The 24615-nt window shown below is 40.8% G+C and overlaps 1 protein-coding gene across 1 annotated transcript in view; it reads left to right on the top strand.

The window, feature by feature from the left end:
• The window catches only part of Parm1 (prostate androgen-regulated mucin-like protein 1), a 101860-nt gene extending 77702 nt beyond the window's left edge, over positions 1-24158 (top strand). Inside the window, exons 3-4 of the mRNA XM_076864469.2 lie at positions 9535-9613; positions 20406-24158. Coding sequence (XP_076720584.2) covers positions 9535-9613; positions 20406-20490 — 164 coding nt within the window. The 3' untranslated portion in view covers positions 20491-24158. The remainder of the gene's footprint in view (positions 1-9534; positions 9614-20405) is intronic.
• Positions 24159-24615: the final 457 nt, after the last annotated feature.

Raw genomic sequence — 24615 nt, forward strand, 5'->3', positions numbered from 1 at the left:
TTCTTGAGTGCACATCTTTCATTATCTCAACCAAGATTAATATTTCTATTCTGCATCATGAACTTTAAGTAGGCCAAGTGCTTTTTAGATAAAACTAAAGCCAGTCTCCAAACTAGGTCTTCTGGTTACATGAAATAGAACCAGATATTGATCCTGCCCCAAAGTTTGGATCCCAATTCTGCCCACTAACCAATCTTTCCCACTAACTAGCTTCTAGTGAGAGTAGAAACATGAGGCAAAAGATTCCAATTGTGATAACATTTGGCTAATTGATAAAGTTTACCTCTTACATTCTGTGTGAAGAATGACTAAATAGTTTTTAATGATTTATTTTTAGGGAAGACTTTTTTGGGGAAATACCTAACTTGAAGAGACAGGCTTAGAGGCCGGGGTTGTGGCTCAGTGGTAGAGTGCTCATCTAGCACATATGGGGTGCTGCGTTTGAGCCTCAGCTCCACATGAAGGTGAAATGAAGATATTGTATCCATCTATAACTAAAAAATAAAAAAGAGAGAAAGACAGGCTTAGGTTGTGTTAATTAAAAACACTTCTGTAGCATATTTGAATTGCAAGCTATATGCTTCAAAAGAAGCTTTTTTTCCCCTTACATCATAGCTACTAATAAAGTTCAATTTTTAAAAATAGCTGCATTTCAGAAGACATCGGTTTTTTTATGAATTACTTATTTTGAGCCTAGATAAATAAAGAAGCATAAATTGGTATTCGTAGCTTTCAGGGACTTCCAATCTGGAAAGCAGGCCAAATGTGTTCACATGAAATCATTAGTTTAACAGTGTATTTCGTACATCTTTATCTTGTATGCATGGTATGCATAACTACCAACAGCTACAGATGTCAGTATCAGTTGTATTCTAGAATTCACTAAATTGTGCCATACAGAGTAAAAGCAAACATCTAGAAAAAGAAGACTCAAAGTAGCAGCAATCATCTATCATCAGGAATGATCTCTCAGAGACGGTTGTACTATAGAAGGTTCTGCAAAAAAAAATGGTGCATCTCTCTCCCAAATCACATCCACAGATCCTGCTCCCCATACTGTCAAGACCCAAGACAATGACTGGCTCTCAGAGTTCCCTGTGACTTGGACCTGAGGACCCAACCCTTTTCATGCTCCCTATTCATTTCCTTGATACCTTCTTATGTAGACTTTGGTTCTAACTGTCATTTCTGTAAAACATGTGAACTTTGGAAAGTCACTAAGTCATTCCTTTGGTATTTCATTCTGTTAATCCATAAAGTAAAGAGGCTGAGCTATACAAAGATGTCAACAGGCCTCCACCCTACAATCAACATTTGTGCTAGTTCACAAAGCACTCCATCTCATCTGCTCCTCCCAGTATCCCTAGGAACTGGAAAGGGCAGGGCTTAGCCCATTTTTAAGATAAGGACTCCTGTCAAGGTGTTTCTGTTTCCATGCCCAGTGCTGATGCTTCAAGCCCAGAAACATCAGGTGCTTCTTCTAGCCGCTTCCCACTGGAGCCTTCGTTGCTGTCTGAACAATTCACTCCTATCTCTTCCCAAGACTGCTCCAGTTTTAATACACCCTCAGCTTTACTTCTGTTACCAATAGAAATACAGTTTGGTGCCACCCATGTCTCTACTTACCTTTCTGTCTGTCTTTCCATCCAATCCTACATTCTCCTATTTGGCTCCCAGGGTCTGATGCTTGTCACTGCATTGGGGTAGGGAAGCCTCAGAGCTGTGGCCTGTTATTCTCTGTATCCCATGCTGTCCAAGCTCAAGAGGAGCCCATGAGCTCATTCAGAATAGGATTGTGGGATTGACTGAGAATAAAGAGGAAGAGACAAATTTAGCTTCCCTTGGCTTGGAATAGAGAAGGAGGAAGAACAGAAGTGAAATTCAAGCAGAACCCAAAGCCAAAAGTCAAAGCACCTTCAATAATAGAAAAATCAGTATTTGCCTAGGTGATAGTATTTGAGAACTAAAGTTTTCTTTTTTCACCTTTTTTTTTTCTTATGACTGGGGAGAAACACACACACACACACACACACACACACACACCATCACTATCACCATCAGTTACCATATATCCTGAGTTACTTAGTCCTCTGTATTCTCTCATCTCCCATCAAAAATATTTGAACAAAATAAATTACATCTGTACCAAATATGTACAGACATTTTCCTGATATTATTTCCCAAATAAAACAGTACTACAAGAATTTGTATAGCATTTATAAGGCATTGGATATTATAAGTAATCCAAAGATGATTTAAAGCATATAAATAGTTGTATGTAAATATCATGCCATTTTTTTAATAAGGGACTTTAGCATCCTTGGGTGTGGGTCTCCACAGGGAGTTTTAGAACCAATCACTTGTAGAACCGAGGAATGACTGAACTGCACCTGGCAGCACTCTAAGCAGCTCTTTCAGGCCACAATACGTTCTAGAAACAAGTGACGTGGACCTTGTTTAGGTGGCTGTTCTGTGACTTCTGTCTGGTTCTAATTAGTCCTCTTCTCAATGAACTTCAAATGTTCAGCTCTGACCCACCTTCAGTAGTTCCTACAAGAGGACCCCAACCACCACTCAGGCCCGGACTCCTGAACATCCAACGAAAAGCAGACAGTATGACCAGAGCTGTGGTTTTATCTAAAAGTGGATCAAGCACTAAAGCCCAAAGGAGTGGGAGAGCCCAGTGGGCAGCAGCACAGACTCTAAGCTAGCACTTGCACACCTTCCCTTCTAAGTACCAGCTGTGTAGTTTGACCCTTCCCATCTCCATGCCTCAGTTTTCCCAGCTGTAAAATGGAGATAGCGGGATTCTGTAAGGAGAACACTTCAGTGCTTGGGAGATTTAAATGAGTTAGATTACGTGAAGCCCATAGAAAATCCCTGCGTAGAGTAAGCAACAAGAAAACATTAGTTGCTATTGTTATTCTTTTAATACCCTTATATTTTTCATATATATATATATATATATATATATATATATATATATATATATATTCTGATTTATTGTACATGATGGCAGAATACAATTCATTTCATATTATACATATAGAACACAATTTTTCAAGACACTGATTATGCACAGAATATTTTCACACCATTCATGTCTTATTCATGTACTTAGGGTAATGATGTCTAACTCATTCCACCATCATTCCTACCCTCTTGCTCCCTCCTTTCCCCTCCCACCCCTCTGCCCTCTCTAAAGTTCCTCCATTCCATCCATCCCCGCCCCACCACTAATCACCATTATGAGTCTGTGTCCTCATATCAAAGAAAACATTCAACTTTTGTTTTGTTGGGATTGGCTTTCTTCACTTAGCATTATATTCTCTAACTTTATCCATTTACCTGCAAATGTCATGATTTTATTTTCTTTTATGGCTGAGTAATGTTCCATTGTGTATATATACCAAAGTTTCCCTATCCATTCATCTACTGAAGGGCATCTAGGTTGGTTCCATAATTTAGCTATTGTGAATTGAGCTGCTATAAACATTGATGTGGCTATGTCCCTGTCGTACACTGTTTTTAGGTCCTTTGGGTCTAGTCCGAGAAGAGGAATAGCTCCGTCAAATGTGGTTCCATTCCCAGTTTTCCAAGGAATCTCCAAAATGCTTTCCACATTGGCTGCACCAATTTGCAGACCCACCAGCAATTTATGAGTGTACCTTATTCCCCATATCCTAGCCAACACTTATTGTTGATTGTCTTCATAATAGCTATCATTCTGACTGGAGTGAGATGAAATCTTAGAGTAGTTTTGCATTTCTCTAATTGCTAGAGATGTTGAACATTTTTTCATATGTTTGTTGATTGATTGTATAGCATCTTCTGAGAAGTGCCTGTTCAGTTCCTTGGCCCATTTAGTGACTAGGTTATTTGTTGTTTTTGTTTTTTGTTTGTTTGTTTGTTTTTAGTGTTAAGGTTTTTGAGTGCTTTATATACCCTAGAGATCAGTGCTCTATCTGATGTGCTTGTGGTAAAGATCTACTCCCGTCCTGTAGGCTCTCCATTCACCTCAAAGATTGTTTCTTTTGCTGAAAAGAAGTTCTTCAGTTTGAATCCATCCCATTTATTGAGTGTTGGTTTTAATTCTTGTGCTACAGGAGTTTTATGAAGAAAGTTGGGGCCTAAACCGACATGATGGATATTTGGTCCTACTTTTTCTTCCATTGAGGTGCAAGGTCTCTGGTTCAGTTCCTAGGTCCTTGATCCACTTTGAGTTGAGTGATGGTGAGAAATAGAGATTTCTTGTTGACTATTACTGTTATTATCATTGTCATTCTTGGAAGGAAGGACGGTATTGTGTTAAACATGGAAAAGCCTCGCATAATAAATAGAGTTTCAGGCACATGAAGTCTATCAAGCCCCTTTCCTTACTAGTCACCCACTTCCATCCTCCAGCATATTGACAGACAGACTTTGAAAGGGAAAGAATTCCTTTGAGACAAATGTTCCTTTCCTCTTGGTGACCTTGACTGAAAGAGCCTCTGCACACTCTGAAGTGGCCACCTGCTCCTCTTCTCCATTTCTTTTCCCTGAATATCTGGACCAGGAATAAGGAAGAAAAGAGCAAGGATAGTGACGAACAGTCAAGAGGTTTGTTTCAGCACTCTTCTCAAAATAGATCACAGAGGCATGCACACGCACCCACGACCTTGGTCAAGAGCTGGTGTGCATGTTCTAGGTACACAGACTGCTGAATTCACCAGAAGCATGCAGGTCAGGACTAGGAACTACGGGCAAGAGTAAGGCACACACCTTTTATTCACCCTGGAAACTCTACCAGCACCTCCTCTGCTCCCAGCTCTCACAGAAAGAGCAACAGCTTTAAAAAAAAAAAAAAAAGAGAGTCTATTATGTTCTTTCTTTCAGTGCTTTCTTTCTTTCACAGGCTCTTTAGCTTCACCCCAGAACATCCTAATATATTCATTTTGGATATTATTGCAAGCATTTCTGCCAAAGAGTTTAGATGCAATATTACTTTCATGTTTAAAGGTGAGGGCAGGGAAGAAATCCCTCAATGAGAAGAGTCCCCAGAGGAACCTGGGAATATTGCTAAGCTCCTAAAGACCAGAGAGCACATTCAGTGAGTGTGGGGGATATTGAGTGGACAGGGGCAGAGTCTCTCTGAGGGTGTGATAAAGAGAAGGCATACCTGTCTTTGGGTGAGGTGTAGACATGGGAAGAGAGGCTCCTTAAGATGATCCTGCAGCTTATCCCAGCAGTGCCTCAGTGTAGTGCTTGACCGTATCTGACTAGCAGCAAGGCCTTCTTGGAGATTGCTGGGGCTGCTTCCTAGGTGCCATCTGACTCCACTTGGATATTCCTAAATTAATACCCCTCCATTCATCCCTGGGAACTCACAGGTACAGTGTGGCGGGGAAGGGACTGGTATGGTAGAATCACAGGACTAAAGACTCAGACAAGACCTGGAACAGAGGATTCCAAAATGAACAGGTAGAGAGCCTGCTGCTTGAGAACTTTCTTAGCACAGTGACTGGGGTCAGAAAAGTTCCAATTATCACTTTTTCCCACCAATACATTCATTTGTTTAATATTAAATAAAAGACGTTATATAGACACTGTGCCTGGTGCTAACAGCATACAAAGAGATGGAAAGAGCCACAAGATAGATGAAGAAGGAAACAGGCTGGAGAACACAGCAGCTCTGTTGCTTGCCTGGGAGGGTAAGAGAACGCTTCTCAGAAGCATTTAGTTAGGTCTTGAAGTAAGAGTAAGAGCTAACAAGCTGAGGAAGGGCCAGAGGAGGGAAGTGTACTGATGTTTAAAATGCAAAAGTTGGATGCATAGTGCTATGTTCAGTTGCTAGATCAATCATTTACCAGATGGAAAACCTTAATCACATTTTAAACTCCCTGGCCCTTAACTTCCTCATCTATAAAATGGGAATAAGTCCCCTCATCTCATAAAGAATATTAAACAAGGGAAGAGCTGTAAAGCTTTTGGCACAGTGCCAGTCCAAAGTAATCACCTGTAACATGTAAGCAGCTATGGTTATTCTTGAGCCCATTTATTCTTGTTCTGAGCCATTTGGAAAGTGGCAGAAAGGCACATAGAGAGATGCCAGGCTTCCAGGAAGCACAAAATTCAAGGAGGTTTTGGTTTATGGATCTTTAACAGCTCTTCAGTGAGGCAGAACATGTTGGCACAATGGAATGTTCTAGCACAGTGTAATATTCCTGTATCTTGGCTTATAAAATAGAAAGAAAAGTATCTCCAATTCTCTGTTTCTGCTCATTCCAGAGCTGTGCACCATGAGTCATATCCAGCCTGTAACTCACAAACCCCAGTGAGGAAGAACTGAAACGCCAGCCCTGTCCCATCCTTCCACTCCCAGGACACAGCCCACCAAGGACTCAACACCTTCCTCTTGGGGCAAAGCCTCCCCTGCCTCCAGCCACACTATCTTCATTTGTCTTGTCCCTGCCACACCTTGAAAAAAGAGAGAGGAGGAAGACAAGGGGAATTCCAGATTAGTTTAAACAAAACTCAAGGGAAATGACATTTGTTTTCACAAGGAGGAAATAAAGCCTTTTCAGTTACCGTTGCTAATCTTGGCTCAGCAACCCTCTTATGCTCAAATCATGAAGCCCTCAGGTATGGAACTTCCCAGAGCTGAGGTTACCAGAAACTTCTGAGGCATCAGCTGCTGAGGAACTGGGAGCAAGTTCAGGACACAGGATCTTCTAGACTCAGGGCTGGCAAAGGTCTACTTCCAGAAGATTCTGGCTCCCATGGCTAGCACCCTCTCAGACAAGCCAGTGAATGGCAGAATACTTAATAAAGAAGTCCAAATATTTGAACTATTTTACCTCAGACCTTTTGGCTTCATATCAACTCTCAGAAGTGTCCCTTTGCCCAGCTGCCCCCAAGTGCTTATCAGGTGGGCAGTCACTTGCAATTTCCAGCTCTGTTCATACTCGATGATGTCCTCTATGGACAAGGAAGGGTAGCTTTGATGAGCCCCATTTGAAAGACAGGTTACACCCAGAGTTAGAGAGTCCCCTATCACATGAAGGAGAAGCAGGTCACTTTATCACTTGCTGTCTCAACAACAACAAAAAAAGAACAGTGCTGGAGTTAGAAACTGCCCGATTTATCTTTAGTTAGAAGTGGTATATAAATAAATCCAGTAAATCTCAAGAGTTGGAGGAGACCCAACTGCATAGAGTTAGGGAAGAAACTTTGAAAAAGGTCAACCCCAAGATTTCCTGTATGAAACTATCCCTGGGGCAAGAAAGAGAAGTCTTATAGGCAAATCAACTGTATTCCTTCTCTTCTCCCTTTTTCTAAAAGGGAGAAATTAAAAGGTCAATTTCTTTACTGCTCCTAATTGCAATGACTGTATCTTTTTCAATCTTAAAATACCCCCATTACTTTACCTTGTGGTTATAATCCTTTCACAAGCTCTTAAAAGAGCTGTTATGAGGAGGCTTCAGTGAACTTTGAATTGTTCCGATTTCAGCACAGTTTGGAGGCCAAGAAGCTAAGAGCCGCCTCACAAAGTAGGAATGGAGGTTTTATAAAAGGATCCGACCTCAGACTTTCTCTACTTGACCCCATCTGCACAGCTGAGCATTCAGTGCCATTATTTTTTCTTTACATAATAAAAAGGTAAAGAGAATTATACTGATGATATACTAATCTAACTCAAAAGGACTTCAGGAGCAAAGAAATAAATACATGAGTGTCCATAAGTGTCTTACTCATTGCAATGGTTGAATGTGGTCAGTCTCCATAGAGACATCAAGAGCTAGTCTTTGGCTTTATGTTAGCAATGATCCCTTTGGTTCTCCTTAAGAAATTATGAACCACTGAAAATATGGGTGCCTGATATAGCCTTCTTCCATCAGAAGCTTTTGGGGAGTTACTAAAGTGCTAATAAGTAGCTTTGCTTCTTAACTATGCTCTAAATCTTTTGGTGGAAGGGATAATGAAAAGAACAATAAATAAAAGCCATTCATATCAAGGGAAAAAATAAAAGGATAGATGGCAAAACAACCTAGAATGATAAATCTCTAGAAATGTGGAGTAGTGCCATCACCTTTGAGACCTACCTAATACATGAGAGTCAGGAGTTGGCCTGGGATTGTGCATTTGGATAGTTGTGACATCTCATTTAATCCCCTTAAAGCTATGTGAGGTAAGTAGAACACTCTCATTTCTCTCTTCCTGCAGGTGAGTAATGCAAAAGCAGGTAGGGTTAAGTAAACAGTTATGGTCACACAGCTAATTATGGCTGGACCACACATCAATCCACATGTCCGACTCCAAATCTCTTATGCTCCCATTCATTGGTTGAAGTAGTAAATGATTTCCTAGCAGACTGAAATAATCAGTAGGTCCCTAACACTAGCTTTAATGCCAAACTGTTACTTGAAGTATTAGGGACAAGAGCCTGATTCTTGGCATTTCTAAGGTGGAATAAAACTGCAGTTTATACATTAGGCCAAGGCTCACACAAAAGGGGTATTGTGCTCTGGAGTAGCATTCAGAGGCAGTATGGTTATTCTTACAAGGCAATGTGCTCAAAGGATTTTTTTTTAACTGCCCATTAATAGTTGATTTTGGAACCAGATTTCAAACTACAGAATAAAGCATTCATGTTACTTTATAATTATATCTGATTATTTAAACAAACAACAAAAAAAAATTGTGTTACTTACTAGGCTTAACCTTATTTTGTCCACCAAACTGGACTTTATTCAAATTTACTGTTTAAGGCTGAAAGCTGAACACCCTTCCCAAAAGGAAGTTTTACAAAACATTTTGATATGCTGGCATCATTCAAATGGGTGCATCTCATATCAAAGTGGACACTAAAAATATAACTTCATGGTTTTGGTTTATTTAAAGAAACAACCAGATTACTTGTAGTGACCCGAAGAAAACATCCTATCTTCCAATATCTCAAAAATAATGGAAGATGAGCCACAGCGTATAAAAGAAGACATCAAGAGATTTAAAATCCACTGTCCCTGTGAACAACAACAGCAGTAGCTGACCACTGTCATTCTTAAAAAAATAATCAAATATAGCTGTATACTGTTCTCTGAATTCCAAATTAACCAGAAGTTCTTAATGTATACCAAAATAATATAGACCATTTAGCAAACTTCAGTTGGCATAAAAAAAATATTCTAGTAACAGAATTAAGATCTTGAGTTTTGGGGACTGGGGCTGTAGCTCAGTGGTAGAGCACTTGCCTAGCATGTGTGAGGAACTGGGTCCAATCCTCAGCACCACATAAAAATAAATAAACAGAAATAAAGGTGTTTTGTCCATCTACAACTGAAAAAAATAAATAAATATCCTGGGTTTTGTCCTAGTTCTGACTTCCTTCAGAATGATCCAAAGTAAATAACTCTTTTCTCTTCTAGAGGAAAAATGGAGTCAGGTAAGGGGGGGTATTACAGAGGAAAAATGGGATCAGCTGAAAGTGGGTATTAGCCACTGTGGTCATCATGTTCTCCCCTTTATTTTCTGTTCTCTGCCTTTCCTCCTTTGTAGGTAGCATTGCTGCCATTACAGTGACCGTCATTGCCGTGGTGTTGTTGGTGTTTGGGGTCGCAGCGTATCTGAAGATCAGGTGAGATACACCTCAATCCTCTTTAAAAAGAAGATGATTCCATTTGTGGGGCTCCAGGCCAAGAACTGTTTCATTGAGGTCTTTTTTCTTAATTGATGTCATAGTGCTCAGAAACATGGGCAGAGAGATAAATGCGATGGTGTATACCACACTAGTCAAGAGCAGTCAGTCCAGTGTCTGAAACTTGGCAAAGCAAAGCTAATAAACTGAAATATGCAGCCTGATAATGTCATGGGATGAGATGAACCTGCAGTCTCGGCCTTTCAACCTTGTCACCACCCTAGGGGAGCCACATGCTCGGGGAGTAGGATCAGGTTCCTAAATATGATGCTCTGCACACTCATCTGTGGATTTGTACCTGATCTGTTAATGAGGTATTCACTGGTTTTAGAGCAAAATGTGGAAAATGAAAGTGTAGAATTTTCCATCGCACACTGGTAATCCCAGCAGCTCGGGAGGCTGAGGCAGAAGGATCATGAGTTCAAAGCCAGCTTTAGCAAAAGTAAGGTACTAAGTAACTCAGTGAGACCTTGTCTCTAAATAAAATATAAAATAGGGCTGGGGATGTGGCTCAGCGGTCAAGTGCCCTTGAGTTCAATCCCTGGTACACACCCCCAAAACTGGGCTTTTTTGTTTCTCTAAGATTATGTCCTTACATTTTTAGTTCTAAAAAGTATTTTCTTCCACAAAATGAAGATGATCCTCAATGACAGCTGAGATTTTACTTTCCATCTCTAACTGAAAGCTGCTGTACTGTGAATCCACCATTTTTTCTATTGCTCTGTGAAATCCAAAAGTCTCAAACCCACATTATTCACACTCTCTGAGTGTCCTTCCAGCTGTAAAACACCAGATGGCAAGTGGCAGTCTTATTTGCCAGTCTGTTCAGTGCCTGTAACAAGGGACAGAAGGACATGTTTTGCCATGGTGAACACAGCCACTTAGTGACCTCCAACACATTCCCCTCCCAGCCGCAGGTACCATCTTTATGGAAGCTGCTGTAACCCATCACTCCTTCCCTTAAAATCCCCCAGCGGCTGGCTCCCTTCTGCATTCAGAATTGAATTTCAACTCTCACAGTAGCCCTAGAGGTTATTCACAGACCTTCCCCTGCCTACCTGTTCTGGCTCAGCACACCTTCCAGACCACTGAGCTCTGCAGACTGGCTCCCTTCCAATTCTTAGGACTCACCGAGTTCTTGCCTTCCCAGGCCCTTAGCTTTCCCTAGCCCCCACCCTGAACTGCTTTGCTTCTAGCTCTTTCTCACATGGCAAATGTCGACTTGAATCGCTGACAGACTTCTTTCCAGTTTGATGCCTGTGTTATTTATTCTTTTTTTTGTCGGGGGGGGGGGGGGCGGACAATGATACCAGGGATTGAACTCAGGGGCATTCAACCACTGAGCCACATCCCCAGCCCTATTTTGTGTTTTATGTAGAGACAGGGTCTCACTGAGTTGCTTAGTGCCTTGACATTGCTGAGGCTGGCTTTGAACTTGTGGTTCTCCTGTCTCAGCCTCTTGAGCCACTGGGATTACAGGCAAGCACCACCACACCTGGCTGCTATTTATTCTCATGATATCTTTATTACTTTCATTCTGGCTGTTATCAATGTCCACTATTATGTTTTCTTTTTCATTTATTTGTTGGCTGGTTTATAGTTTCTTTTCCCCTACAAAAATGTGTTCTCTTGACTTGAGGCAAGAATTCAAATTTTCCATAGCAATCCAACACTGGCTATAGGCAGGCAGTCTGGAACAGTGATAAAGATTCAGACTCCAGAAGCAGGGAGATTTTAGTTTGAATCCCAGCTCTACCACTTTCTAGCAGTGTGACCTGACCATGTTACAGTAGTCACTAATCCTGATTTCTCTCTCCTGTGAAATAAGGTTACTACCTGGTAGCATTATTGAGAGAATAATGGATATTGTTTCCCAAGTACATAGCACTGCCACCAACATCATCATCACCATCAATATCATAACCGTAAACTGGGAGGAACCATAAGCATAGATAGATAGATAGACAGACAGACAGACACATACACACACGCGCGCGCGCGTGGATGTTGAGCATCAGTCATGGGCTGGGCATTTCTTTAAACACTGACCACTTGACTGATGAGACACAGTCCTGCCATCATAAAACTTACTGCACTTAGGAAATGTTATTAGCAGGCCATTACAAACCTATTCTAATGATGGCTGATTAAAATTACATAAAATGTTATTTTAAACTATCTTTCCCCAAGGCTCTAACACCAGATAAATTCAATGAAAAAAAAATATATATGTGTGTGTACATATGTGTGAATATATATATTCAGTTGTAGATGGACACATTCCTTTTTATTTATTTATTTTTATGTGGTGCTGAGAATTGAACCCAGTGCCTCACACATGCTAGCCACAACCCCAGCCCCTCAATGAATTATTAAATTGAATTAATCATTGTTTCTTTCCCCCATGTAGGTTCTCTCTCCTAAAAATAGAAAGGTCCACATGGTTTAAATATAAGGTTGCTGTTTATCTATTGTGCTACTTTTAAGTGTGTCACTATAAACTTAAGGATGGATAATCACACCCCTGGTTTGGAAACCCCCTAAGGAAACCCCTTTTCTGTGCCTCTGTTAATTAATTTGGCAAAATGATAGCATGGGGAGATTAATAGTTCTCATGAATCTTAAGGCTATGCTAAACCCCTTTCAAGTGTTATTTGGTCAGATTCTTGGAAAACCCCACTAAGCATTCATCAAAAATATAGTTGGCTTCATTGATGCATATGTGCTGTATGTGGTGTGTGTGTGTGTGTGTGTGTGTGTGTGTGTGTGTGTGTGTGTGTGTGTTTGTGTGGGCACAAGGTTAGGCTTTACCTTGGCTGAAAGTCTATTCTTTTTCTATCCTCCCAGAATTCTGAGGAAAATAACATGACAAGGCTTCTATTATCTATGGTCTTTTAGCTCAGTTGGCCGGAGCAACCAGTGACTGAGATCACAGCTCATAAGGGAACACATTAGCTTCTGGCTACAACCATGGGCTATGGCCCTGACCCAGCCAATGTCACTGAAAATGCAAGGGGAGAGGCCACTGGAAAAGGTGGCCTCACCACCAGAACACCATGCTCCTTGCACGGCCTGCCAACCGTGGCTCAGTCCGTTTACCTTTCTCCCCATCTCATTTCTTTCAAAGGCTTTGGTAGACTCATTAACCATGGTTTTCACACTCCTGTTCTCCAGGGACCTTTGACCTCTAGTTTTGTTCCAGTGTCCCCTGCCAGGAGAACTGTCTCTTTTTTTAGCCTGAGCCACTTTAGGATATGGTTTATAAAATTGAACTGCCCTAAACCTACCAGAGCCCTCCTGTGCCAGTGATCCCTCTTTTAGCCAATAGCAGTATGGTGTAGACGAAGGAAAGTGAGCTTTGAAGTCAAGTTCAGTGCTGCACTGACCTTCCTACTGATTCCTTAGGTAGCCTGGGGCAAATTATCATCCCCCCCATCCTCGATTTTTACGAAGTTCAAAAATAGAGCTAATAGTACATGTCTTTCAAAGTTGTTTCGAGGTGAAAGGAAGAAATGGATGTAGAGAACATGGAAAGACCATAGCATGAACCCTGGGGTCTTAATCACTCTGTGCCCAGTTTCTTCGTCTGTAAAAATGGCACTAGCACAATGACAATATATAACTCAGAATTGTTTAGTGCCTGGTGTGATGTGAGTGGCGGAAAGGCTGTCTGACGTTTTAGCATAGCAACTGCTGTCAGAACCGCTTGGCACACAGGTGCTCTATGAGACAGAGGCTGCTAGTTGTGGCCCATGGGTTTCGAAGAACAACCCCATCCTTGTCATTTGCATTCAGTAGGTATCAGGGATTCAAATAGGAGGAGGAGGAAGATGGCACAGCAGCCCGGTTTTTGTGGCGGGCTTCCATGTTCCACTTTGGCAGTGGGGAGGTTCTGAAATGCCTGCGCAGTTGCATTCATGTTATATGTTCACAAATAGAAACGTTCTCTGGGAAGTGTTTATTCTAGGGCTTGTTTGCAACTTTAAAAGAAAGCAAAGTTCCTGCCTATGTGTTCCAGAAGGGTGTCTTTAATTAGCCATGATTAAAGAATGAGGTAAGTCCATTTTGTTGAAGTTGGTTCAAAAGTGTTTGTCCACGAGATAATCTCCCTGTGCAACAGATTGAGTCTGCCGTGGCCAGAGAAGTGGACCCTGCTATAATTAGGTATGCCGGTAACCCAGACAGACAGCACAGCTGTTCCCTTCACAAAAATAAATGTGATCTTGATTTATAGACACAACAGGGCCTGGCCTTTAAGGCGTTTTTGTGAAAAGTCACCTGTTTTGCTTTATGCCTTATAGTGATTACATTTCATACAACTGATTCCTTCTGATTGTTGCTGTGTTTAGAAAGTAGGCCCAGCCAGCCACAAAAACTAAGATCTTCTAGAACGTGTTATTCACAGGCTTTTCTCAGGTCAGCTTTTGGAGTTCTGTAGATGTAGTTTAATTTTCAAATTCAACAGCTCTCAAGGTTTTTTGTACCTGAGAATTGGGGGGAGACCTTATGAGACAACACAATTTCCTGGGTCTTCTCTCCCTAGACTCCAATTTAGTAGATTCAGGCAAGGCCCATGCATCTGCATGTCTAACCAGCACACAGGGGGTGGCGATGCTGCACGCTCTGGATTCCCCTGCTTCATCCTCATCTCCTAACACTCTTAACGGCCACTCTACTATTGAGTTTCCCAGAAAACTGCCCTGTTGTTTCATGCCTCTGTAACTACAGACATGCTGTCCCATCTGTCAGAGGTATTTGATTCACCCCTTTTGATCTGCCTGATTCCAAGTTGTCTGGAAACCTCTTCTGGGAGCCTCCTCACACCTCTCCACAAGGAGCTCCTTGCTGCACAGGCCTCCTTGGTTCCACCTACTTCCCTGTTCCTGAACCCATGCATTCTCTGCCAGTGCCCTCCACTAGATCAGTACAAATCCCTAGAACTACCTGACATTTCATAGTTCCTTTAAACACTTATTGGGTGAGAGAATGATTCTGGGTAGGGAAGTATGGGGGTGAATATTTATTTCAAATCATGAAGAAACAGGTTTGGGGAAGGGGAAACCATGGGCATCTATTAAACCACACACTTTCAGGGGTCACCACGTGACTCTGGAGTTGTTTACAGATAGGTAGATGGGCCAGTGTGCAGACCCCTCTGTGATAACTGTCTGCCCATAGTATGGAATCTGGCTGATAATTTTTTTTTTAAGTAAACAATTTTACTCTTCAGAGTAAATTTGATTATTTAAACATCAGTGTAAATGTAATAGCTTAAAAAAAAACCCCATACTATGGCAAGAGGATTTTAAAAATAATGTTTGGATATGTGTCTATCATTGTGATTTTGGAAATGAAATCAATAGGATCCTGAGTTGTGACACAGATGTGTTGTCTGCCCCAGGCACAGGCCTTTGCTCCTGCTGCTCCCTCTGTCTATAGGATGTATCTCAGATATCCATGTGGCTCATCCCTCCATCTCCTCTATGTCCACTCAAATAACATCTTCGTGACACCTTCCCTGGTCACCATATTCAAAATTACAATCCCTCCCTCCCATTTGGAATATCTCAGCCCTCTTCCTTGCTTTAATTCTTTTCCACAACCTTTATTACCACCCACCATATTATTCATATTGGTCACTTATATTTTGTGTCTCCCCCCAGCTGGGATCTAAGCTTCCTGAGGATGGGGATTTGGGTCTCTTTAGTTGACTCAGGCATCTTCAAAGTCTCAGAATAGAGCTTCCTTCTTAGATGGTAAGTTTTCAGTGAACAGTTACATGAAAGGAGCCAGGCAGGGAAATGACAATCAGGAAGAGAGAGCCACCAATGAAAACAAAGAGGAGACAGGGACAGCTGCACCAAACAGCTTTGCTAATGGATGATAAGAGTCTAAGGCTAATTACTAATGGCTAATGAGTTGCAAGTTCAGCTGTGTTTTCCCAGCACTAAGCCATGTCTTAATCATCTTTGCATCCCTCCTTCTTAGGCCATGACAAGCACTCATGACTGAAAGGCAAGACTTGCTTGATGAAAAAGGAGAGGACTTCCAAGGTGGGGTGGGGGGAGTGGGGGTAGCCATCTGAGGTAGAGACTCAGAGAACTGAGGTTAACCCTAGGAAAGGAGATGTTTTCTAAACTACATTGTTTCAACACAGGTGAAACATCTCTCTCATTTTTAAGGACAACTAAGTATTAATGTTATCATTATCTTAACATAGGAGGCCTCAAACAGATGTTACCACATTTACCAGTTGTCACCAGCAAAGTGTCACCAATTAGGGCTAGGAGTGGGAGTGTTGCTGTTCATTAGACAAAAGCTAATAGAGAAGGGGAGAACAGAGGGAAGGGTGGAAAAGGAACCATTCTTATTTTGCCCTCTCAGGTTCTGCTTTTAGCTAATAGAGTAGAATCACAAACTGAGAAGTGCAGTGCCATTGATGGGGACCGTGGACACTGTGCTGAGTGCTTTAAAATAACACCATCACATGGGAATTTAACCCTAATTCTTTTTCCCCTTTCTAACCTTAAAGTCATAATGGTGGCTTTGACCTTTGCCATTCTTTAATGGATTTTTTTCACTCCACTCTAGTTATATTGTACAAGGAGTTGCTACAGACATATAAATTGCCACTGATACTGACAAAGCCAATTCCAAATACATTATTTGTATTTTATAATTTTGTTATCATAAAAATTTACATAACATAAAAATTATAAAATAGCCATTGCACCAAGAGCAAAATATTAGGTGTTCAGATAAAAGAAAAGCAATACATACTCTCCCCCCAAGACTTTTCCATCCAAGAAGAGCAAGACACAGTGTCAGAAAACCTAGCTGTGTTGGAGGGGGTGCCAGTCACTATTAAGAAAACAAGTAGACAAGATTGCCCTGACCTGACAATGACATCATTTCTACAGCTTGTTGTTCAGATTAAAATTGGATGAAGTAATGCTGCCTTATAGAGTCAGGAAACCTTGGTTTCAGTAGCAGTTATACCATTAAATAACACCGACAAAATCTAAATTTCTTGTGTTCCACTTTCTTAAAATTGGGAGTGGGAGGGGTTTTAGTTTGTTTGTTGTGTTGTTCTAACTTCTTAGACTCTCCAAATGCCAATCTGAAAACCTTCTCATTTTCATCCAAAATGTGCCATGTTTTAAGAAGTTCTGACCTAGAGAGAGAAGTTCACTTTCTATTTATTTTCCCCTCATCACATATGCATAAAAGTCTTCCTGTTTCTACAGTAGTATTGGATTTATCCAAACCTGGCTTGATTCCCAACACACCCAATTCTTCTTGATTAAGCTCCTGAATGTATTAAAACAAGCCCTACAATCTCAGCAACTCCCTATTTTGGTTTATCTATATCTCTTGCAAATTTTTCCTCGTTTGTCAGCATTTTCTCAGCTCACTTTTCATTCAAGTGGGAAGGAAAAGAAAAATAAAAGCAAAGATCAGTCTTTTTATTTTACTAGTGTTTGCATAGTAGATTACTATTATGACAATACAACAGACTCAGGTACAGTATTGACCAAATAATCTTGCCTAAAATAACCATAGAAAACAAAACCTGATAGCCAGAAGGTATTTAATCCTCTGATCTCACTTTGGTATAATAATAATTTGTAAAATTCAAATAACAATAATATAAGAAGCTGATTTTATAACAATGCCTGGGGTATAGTTTTAGGCATTCCTGGTGGGAAGGAGAGTCACTTTTCATTCAGAGTTCTCGTCTTACTGTTTTCAGATTTAACATGTACTTGTACAAGTTTCCTTATAATAAAAATTAAGAAGCAGTATTGGCCAGTACTTTCTGTGTATTTACTGTGTGCCAATCCTTTTAATATGCATTACCTCATTTAATTCTCCCAATAACCCTAATGCGATTTTTTAAATTCTCCATTTTATAGATGAAGGAAAAGGGATTTAAAAACACATTCAAGACATATATCTATGACTGAACTGATATTTTATGGGAGTAAATTGATGTGATAGAAATAAAAATTCTGTGATAAATTAAGTTCCCTTATAAAGGTGAAGCTGTAGTGCCTCATCAATAAAAGAGCATTTTATCAGATAAATGTTTGCCAGGTTTGTCATGCAGAAAATTTGGGCTGGGCTCCAATGTTATAATGCTACAGCTTCCATTTCTCAACTATCCTGTTAAAGGACTGTTTGGAGCTGGAGGTTTCAATCTGGGGGAGTGCCAGCCATAGATAATCCACTGACCTTCATTTATCAAAACTACTTCTCCTATTCCTATAGATCAAGTGTCTGGGTTGCTGTTTGTGGTGCCTCTGCCTTCCCACATCCAAAGAATTTGAGTGTAGGTCCTTAAGTCCTTTTCTTGTATCTAAACACTTATTATTTTGCTCTTGATGCAAAGGCTATTTTATAATTTTATGATATTTAACTGTTTATATCTAGCAGCATATGAATAGTGTACTTGGAGTTGGCTTGGTCAGTATCAGCAACTCAGTTGTGCTGGGCAGAGTCTATTGTGGAACGTCTCCAGGTTTCCAGATATATAGATTGAGCATAAATCAGAATTTTGAAGGCAAAGAGTTTGAAATGAGCACAACAAGGGCCTGATCCTTTGCAGAAAGTCATCTCTGCAAATCCCTGGCCAATGAAAATGAACCTCAGAAAAGCAAAAGCAATTATTTTAGCAATAGATATAAGTAGAGCAAATATTTTTGTGTGTCTCAGATTGTATTTTAATATTTTTATTTGTTTTAATTAGTTTTACATGACAGTAGAATGCATTTATGCACTTTTATATATCATACATAGATGGGATGTAATTTCTCATTTTTCTGAGTGTACATGTTGCAGAATCATATTGGTCATGCAGTCACATATATACATACAGTATATTTCATTCTGCTGTCTTTCCTATCCCCACATCCCTCTTTCCCATCACTTCCCTCTATCTAGTCTAAAATAATGCTATTCTTCTCTAGTGCCCCTCGCCTTATTGTGAATTAGCATCTGCATATTAGAGAAAACATTCAGCCCTTGGTTTTGTGGGATTGGCTTATTTTGCTTAGCATAATATTCTCCAACTCCAACCATTTATTGGCAAATGTTAGTTGTTTAATTTTCATATCTAACTAAGAGAAAGATTAGGAGGAGTTAGCATGCTTTTCTGCACACTAGGATATGTGGTTTCCAGTGACAAGATACAATAATTCACCTGCTAGCATGAACCTCTGAGGCACCAGATGCTCATTTTGTGGTGTGCTTCCAATCCTATTATTAATTTTAGTCTTAAAATGACCATATCCCTCATCATCAGGAAGCTCCCATCTTTGGACAAATTAGCTTTTTGGGGAACTGAGGATGTATTTTTTCCAAACACTGCTTCTTCTACCAGTATTTACTGATGATTTACTATATGCCAGGTATTCTTTGTGGTGCTTGAGACAGAGCAAAGAATAAACAGAACTCTGTGGAGCTCATAGTCTAGTGAGAAAAAAAGGGGCAACGGCAAACCAAATAATTAGTATGTTAGAGAACAAGCTAGGGAACCGTACATGATGCCCTGACACAAGGCTCTCCTGGGCATGGGAATGAAGAGGAGGCCATTGTGGTTGGAGCTGAACTAGTATTGAAGACCTCTTTTTGTATGTGGGGGGGGGGGTGCTGTTTGCTGGGGATAAAACCCAGGGCACTCCACCACTGATTCGCCCCCCAGCCCTATTTTGTATTTTATTTAGAGACAGGATCTCACTGAGTTAGTTGCTTAATGCTTCACTTTTGCTGAGGCTGGCTTTGAACTTTCGATCCTCCTGCCTCAGCCTCCCAAGGTGCTGGGATTACAGTTGTGCACCATAGTGTCTGGCTAAAGATCCCATCAAGGGTCAGATCCTTTAGGGCTTTTCAAACCATTGTAATAACTCTGGCCTTTATTCTGTGTGAAATGAGGAGCCATTCAAAGGCTTTTGTATAGAAGAGTGATGGCATATGACTTGGTTTCTTATAGAAATAATAATTGTGTGATGGCTTTCCAGAATGACCCATCAAAGCCTGTTTAACCCTCATTGCCATAGAACTCAAGTGCTCATCATACCCTGGGGACCTGAGCTCTGAGCACTGGACTTAGATCCAGGAGGCAGGAGTTTGACTCACAGCTCAGTCAAATGATTATGAGCACATCATTTAACATCACTGAACCCCATACGCCTCATCAGAGGAATAAGGATAAACTGTTCCTTTCCCTTTGGCTTTATTTTGAAGATCAAGTAAAACCTGAACATGGAAGCACTTTGTGATGACACAATAGAGATGTCAGGAGGGGTGATGACAACAATGGGAGTCAATATTATTTCAGGGAAAATTAACTGCAAGGACTAAATCAGAAGGCCGGATGCAAGCTTCCCTCTCCCATCGCTTCATATGAAATAGCTATGGAAATGGCGTTTCCTCCTCCTCCTCCTGTATTGGAGGTAGAGGAGAAAGACAAGGACCCAGTTGATCTCAATAGAAAGTGCTAATTAGGCTCCCAGGTGAACCGGTCGTAACTCACAGGGTGTTGATAAATGGGGGCCTTCCCAGTCTTAGGTAGTGGATTGGTTCATTGCCAAGGTGCTGTCTTAGTGGGAACATCATGTCTCTACCTGTAGCTGGCCTATAGGCCTCCCAGGTTCAGGTGGCACGATATTAGGCTGTCCTTAGGTGGGTGACTTCTCCAAGTGACCATAACCCTTGTCTTCTTTCTCACCAGGCATTCCTCCTATGGAAGGCTTTTGGATGACCATGACTACGGGTCCTGGGGAAACTACAACAACCCTCTCTACGACGACTCCTAACAAAGGACTGTGGCCTGGGCTGAGGACTAACTGTTCTTTATTTATAAGTGCTTATCCAGTAGAATTCATAACAAGTACCTGATGCACACTGAACGACAATCTTAAGCCCTGTTTTGTTGGTATGGTTGTTTTGTTTTTATCCCTCTCCTCTGGCTGCTACAACTTCCCCTTTTTTTTTTTTGGTACAAAAGAACCATGATTTAAAGGTGAGTGGAGGCCAGTTTGCCACCAAAACGGGCCAGACTTGCACTGGCCAGGGTAGACCACCATGGGGGAGGCTTCAACACCACTGAGGACCTACTTCAAGAAGGATGAAGGAAGAGGGAGTGAGCTGTTTTGTTGGGGTTATGTTTGGGGGAACTTTTTGTTTGGGTTATTTCTTTACTTTCTCTACATTATGTATCAATGTGGAAAAAAGAAAGAAGTCCTAGGAGGATTTCACCCTAATGTGAGGAAGCAGGGGTTTCTCAGATTCCTTTTTCATCTCTCTTTTTTCTGGTTGTTTCTACAAGCTGGCTAGCTGATTCTTAGCTGCCTAATTAATGAACAATGAAAATGGGAAGTTCCCCAGAGGAGGTCGGAGGGTCTAGAGGCAAAGTAGCAGGCTGCTGTTGGATGTCAGCATGCCCTCTACTTGTTCTCTTCCAGGTGGCTCAAATGCACCTGGGATCCCAGCTCACAAGCTCTCAGACAAGATGTCTTCCAAAAGAGAAGGCTATGAGATGAGCCTAGTTAAAGAAGAGAAAGGAGAGGCATGTGCAGGTGCGGGGAGCCAGCATCATTGAGGACTTCCCTGGAACAAGTGGGAATCAAGTCTGCATAATTGTCAGAAATATCCACTAAGGCTTGGAGGAACCCATATGGTCCTTGCCTCGTGCCCATACAGCAACTGGTTCACTGCCTTACTGTCTTTTGCATAATGACTGCAAACTTTAAAAAAAAAAAAAAATTTAAAAAGAGGCACTGTTCTCTCCACAGTTGCATTATGAAGCATTACCATAGGAAACAGGCACCGCAAATTCATTTATTGTCCCATTTACTTACCTTAGTTCTTCTTCTCTTTAATATGAACACCCACCTATTGGTTATCTAGTCTTAAAATCCTGCTCAACAAATTTTGGGAAACCATTGTTCATCTTTGAAGGTACCCATTTATTTCAGTCATTCTTAACCAGCAGGTGACTTTGCCTCCCCACCCTAGGGACATTTGAAAATGTCTGGTGACATTTTTTATTGCCATGATTTCGGAGTACCACCAGTGGGTAGAAGCCAGAGACAACCCTTTACAACAAAGAATGATCTGACCCAAAACATCAGTAGTGTTGTGATTGGAAAGCCCTGATGTATTAAAATCACCCCTGTGGCAGAAGGAGACACTCACAGATTAGTAATACTCTTTTATTTTCAACAAAATGAAGCAATGTATCATTTTTATCCTCAAAGTATTGTGTCTGTTGGCTGATAATTTCTTAGCATGATGGTTACCTTTTTATTTGTGTGTGTGTGTGTGTGTGTGTGTGTTTCTGGAGAGTATTATTTCAGGGCTCTGCCTATGCCCTCCTCTAACATCTGATATTAGCAATTGGAATCTTCTGTCCTAATTTCATGTAGCAGAAAACATACATTTCAAAATGTGTCATCCCATAACATCATAGAAAACTCAAACCAGCATTGATTTAGATTTCTCAATATGGACCTTGACACCATGGCTCTTTTTAGGAAAACCACTATTGCTGTGCTTTTCTGACCCCCTCAGGTGTCAGAGACCAAGAGCAGTGCCACTTCCCATAACCTACTCTCTGAAAAAAAAAAAAAATCTGTTCCTGAACTCTTTAGGTGCCAAAGGGGCAACCCTAGAGGTCTTCTATGACCAGAGTCAGCAATGAGTATTAAGCTTCCAGGAATTAAAGTTCTCTGAACATTAAACATAAAAAAACAAAAAGACATGGACCTTCTCAGAAAAATGGCAAAGAATGACCAAGAGCAATAGCCTCCCCTCTGACTGTATTCAGCTTGAATAATTGTCCCTCTTCCCACTTCCAATCCCATGACAGGGCTTTCAGTTTGGCAAAGAACAAGCCCATAAAAACCAGATATTCCATATTATTTTTCCCCCATCAACCAAAAACATTTTGACACAATGTCCATGAAACACCTTTGGAGAAGTACACTTCTGGACCTTGTTTTTATCATACGCACTGGGTCAGAGGCACCAGCCTCTTCCCTGGTACCCTGGCCTATTATAAGTCACTGAAGCAACAAGCATTTTTCCACACTGAAAGCTGCTGTCATGCAAGAAGAGCACCTGCACAATTAACTGATTACTTCCAAATGCTTCTAGCAAAGACAGGGCCTAAAGCAGATGAATTCAGCAAGGTGACAACTTCCCTTTTAATCCAGAACACTCAGTGTGAAATGCCTAAGGGTAGAAACTTATTTTGCCAAATGTATATCTTTCTGCTTTTGAATTGGCCAAAATATTTTAGCAAGTTTATTCTAAAAATGTTGTTGAAAACACACACATAACATATCTGAAATATATGCCAATAACTAATGTCCTTCACCTCAGGGAGAGTCTGTTCAGGTCCACTCAAAGGAAATGGCCCCAGTAGATCTTATACAACCACATCCCATCTGTAGGTAGGACTGGTCCTAATGCTTTAAAGAGAATGTCAGAGCAGGAGGGAGACAAGCAGCCTCTCTTTGATGGATTGCAAATGATCAAAGAGTGTGATTCAACTTGGTCTTTTTTTCCTGTAGCCCTGATGAAGTCTCCTGCCCTCCCTGCACGTCTGCGTCTTCGTTTCTGAAATGGGGTTGATGCTTTCATATTGACCTCACCCCATGCTACCTCACAGATGTGTTGTGAGGATCAATGAAATCATGTCTACAGTGTTTTCAGTTTCTGGAGAAAAAATATTTATAGACATTTTAAGTATTACATAGATATATAAGTGATCTCAGTTTCCTGTTTGCTGTTACACTGATGTGTTGTTTTACTTAATCTGTAAAACTGCAATTATGTCATAGCCACATCAGACAGTGATTATAGCTCTGCTGCCCCAGTGCAGCTGAACGACAGCAGGGTTAACTGTGCCTGGGATCAAAAATGATGGTTTCCATCTCTAAAAGAAGGCACAACCCAGGACATAGGTCTCACAGATTCTTGAGTCAAAATCCATGAGGTTGGGGTAACACAGAATGTATACCTGAGCTCTAGCAGCAGTAGACCTCTGTCCTTCACTATCCCAAGGTCTTCTGGATTCTTTGTGGGGGTCAATTGTGGTTTGATGTAATCTGTTTGCTCTTCATCTTGCTTGCAAAGGTGCATGGTTCAATCCCTCGCATCTGGGAAATGAATTTTGCAACTGGGCCAGATGCTAATTTGCACGTTGATTCACCTTCTTTGCCTTTGCCCTTTTATTTTTTCCCTTGGAGGGGAGGGCAAATGAATGTACCATTTCAACTTTGATCTTGAAAGTGCTAGTTGGTATGGGTATTAGTGCTAACCAAGAGTACATTGCCAGATTTCTTTCTTGGGGTAAGTTAACCCACATAATTGAAAGATGGAAAGATGTGCAACTTCTTTGATATTTGATGTCATTGTATCTACATTTGTTGTAAGACATATTGCATACCAATTATATCAATTAAAGTTGTTAAAAGCTTGTGACTGGTTGGAGTGATTGACATTTTGATAGATTTTGTTATTTGAGCTATTCAGTTGACAGGCTTAATGCTGCTCATATTAAGAAGCTCTAACTTGTTCTTAAAGAAAATTTATCCATCATCAATAAATTATATTTTCTGCAGGGCAGGAAGTTCTCTCTGATCTTAAAACAGAATTGAAGCATGTCAGCATTGAAGAAACTTTCCAAGCAGTGATTTCATGCTCAAATATTCTGCATGCCTTATAAAAAAGATGTAAAAATAAGTGCTTTGATTCACTGAGTTGAATGGCAATACATAATCAAGTCATATTAAGGAATATTGGCATTAGCAATACATGTGATACTTCCTTCATTCCCCTTTAAAAAATTAAATTCAGAATACTCATTCTCACCTGACATGTAAGTATTGAGCAGTCTCAGCCATCCAAAATAAAATTGTAACTCCAAGAAGCTA

Source organism: Callospermophilus lateralis, chromosome 8 (assembly GCF_048772815.1).
Source record: "Callospermophilus lateralis isolate mCalLat2 chromosome 8, mCalLat2.hap1, whole genome shotgun sequence".
NCBI classification, from domain to species: Eukaryota; Metazoa; Chordata; class Mammalia; order Rodentia; family Sciuridae; genus Callospermophilus; species Callospermophilus lateralis.